This window comes from Vigna angularis, chromosome 10, assembly GCF_016808095.1.
Source record: "Vigna angularis cultivar LongXiaoDou No.4 chromosome 10, ASM1680809v1, whole genome shotgun sequence".
Classification (NCBI taxonomy): Eukaryota; Viridiplantae; Streptophyta; class Magnoliopsida; order Fabales; family Fabaceae; genus Vigna; species Vigna angularis.
This window is the reverse complement of record NC_068979.1, coordinates 6,003,887-6,006,343: the sequence shown is the minus strand read 5'-3', so window position 1 is coordinate 6,006,343 and position 2,457 is coordinate 6,003,887. Positions and strand designations below refer to the sequence as shown.

The following is a 2,457-nucleotide window of genomic DNA, read 5'->3' as shown; positions in this document are numbered from 1 at the left end:
TATCGAAAATCTTTAGTACGTAGATGTTTGTATATATACTACTAAACCTGCTATTACAATTTCACTTCCAAGAGCATCAGTATCCAAAAGTAGATAGAAGATACAATCAAACTCATGCTAGAAACCAGGTTCTCGGGCGTAAACGTGTTCGTGGATGACATAGAAAAACTTGGGGAATGTGAACCACAAGTGCAGAATTATTATAACAACATATAGTAGCTTCATTGAACTTTTTATTAGCCCCAAGTTGAGGTTACTAAACCTTATTAAAATCTAGTCTTGGTAAAGCTTTGAATCTAAACGTGGAGTTAGCAGAACTTCAAGTGGGGTTGCTTTTAAATTTGTGAGTCCAATGCTCTCTGTCATGTCTACAGCTTGATTTGAGGGCGAAGCAACATTGAAAGAGTGTAAGAGTGTAGCCAAGGTCAAGTGCACAACACGCAGAGCCAGTGGGCCCCCCGGACATGCTCTTCTTCCGGAACCAAAAGGGAAGTACTCAGAGTTCTGACCCTTTACATCAACGTCTTTGTGGCTTGTCAAGAACCTTTCAGGTTTGAAATCATGAGGATCATGCCAGACACGACCATCTCTTTGGATCTTCCAAGTATTCACAATCAAATGTGTGCCGGCAGGAACATGATAGCCGCATGAAAATGTACACTCTTCCATTGCTGCACGAAGGGTCAGTATAGGACTTGGTGGATACAGCCGCATGGTTTCCTTTACAATGGCTTGGATGTACACTAGCTTCTTTATGTCAGATTCTTCCACCTTCCTGTCCTTCCCAACCTGAGTGTCCAATTCTTCTTGGGCTTTTTTAAGCTCCGTTTCATTGTTTAGAAGCAGAGACAGGGCCCAAGTTAGAGCCACCATGATGCTGTCTCCTCCTGCCAAGATCAGATTCTGCAAAAATACACCAGCTCATGGTTGGAATTCAATGTCAGATATCAATATGCACAAAAAAGAGGTGGTGTATTTTTAGCTTTTAAATTTGTTCTTCTGTTCTAAACCAAAGATGGATGCTGTACTGAATCAGAGAACATACTAAGAATTTCTAATGACTAAAGCACAAAACATACTAGGAAATTCTAGTGACTGGAGCAACAAAACAGGATACCAGACAAATACTCAACTAAAATACAAAATAAAAAAAGTAGATAATAGACAAAAATTTACTAGTAAAAAAATCTTACATACCCTTCCCTCTGTTATGAAGACCTATAAGAACCTTTCTCTTGGAAATTTGAAAACAAATGCAACGCCAGACAAAAGAGAAGATTTCGGGGTGTATAAAGAGAAAGCCTTAACCTCCTTTTTTATAAGGAGAGGAGAAAGCCCCTCTTTTATTTTGTATTCTCCTCACAGATGATAATAATATGAACACACTTACCAGGCAAGTAGCCTTGATGATGGTGTCTAAATCATAACCAGAAACCTTAAGATCGTGCTGAACATTAAGCATAACATCCATGACATCCTGTTCTTCCTTTCCATTTGTACTCGCGTTTCTTTTTCTTTTGTGTTCTTCCAGCCACCCTTCAACCAAAGTGTCTATTTCACTAGCTGTTCTCTTCATAGCCTTTTTGTATCCATTGTTATCTATCCACCCCAGAAGTGGAATTGAATCGGATAATACAAACACCCCAAATAAACTCATAAAGTCCCTCATAGCTTTCTTATATCTTCCTGCTTCACCTTCTGCAGAAGCATCACTATTAGCCCCATAATATGGCTTCCCTCCCACCATTCTCAGAATAATATTATTCGTCAAATCCCCAAACCACCGCTTCATGTCTACCAAAACTCCTTCCTTTGGACAACCTTCTCTTGACCATAACTTGTATACCTCCCTAGTTGCAGTCTCTAACTCAGATGTTCTTGTATCCTTAAGCAATTCAAGCCTTTGGTTAGAGAGAAGCTCAATAGTGGTAAATTTCCTCATCTCACGCCAATAGGGTCCATGAGCAGCGAAGCCAAACATTGCTGAATTGTAGGTCATTAGCTTTGTTGCTGCAATACATGGCCTGGTGGAGAATGCTTTATCATGGACAGTGAAACACTCTTTGGCCATCTCCGAACTACTCAACACCAGAACTTTGTTCGAACCAAGTTTTATTGTGAAAATTGGTCCATGATTTTCAGCCATCATCCCAAGTGTCTTGTGTGTAAGTTGCTTAGCCCCGAAGAGGTGCAAATGACCAACAATAGGCCATGCTCCTGCTGCTTGAGGCACAGTGCAGATCTTTGCATTAGGACCATTTGTCTGCTTCAACTGATAAAGCAAGGCACCTACAAGCAAGACAAGAACGCCTAAAATCAGCGTTTGGAGCTGGAAAACATCCATGATCATGACAATGGCCATGTTGAGTAGGCTACCTTAAATTTGTTTTATGTCCTTTTTCCCTGTGTTTAACTTAGTAAAACAGTGCACCCCAGTTGTCTTTTTGACATACAGAT

General features: G+C 40.3%; 1 protein-coding gene across 1 annotated transcript; it reads right to left on the bottom strand.

Moving 5' to 3' along the window:
- On the bottom strand, positions 1-2,457 carry LOC108335161 (cytochrome P450 CYP82D47). Its single transcript, XM_017571111.2, has 2 exons — positions 1,391-2,457; positions 1-903 (listed from the first exon to the last, which is right to left on the bottom strand). The coding sequence occupies exons 1-2, from the start codon at positions 2,360-2,362 to the stop codon at positions 274-276; spliced, it is 1,602 nt and encodes a 533-aa protein (XP_017426600.1). The 5' UTR covers positions 2,363-2,457; the 3' UTR covers positions 1-273.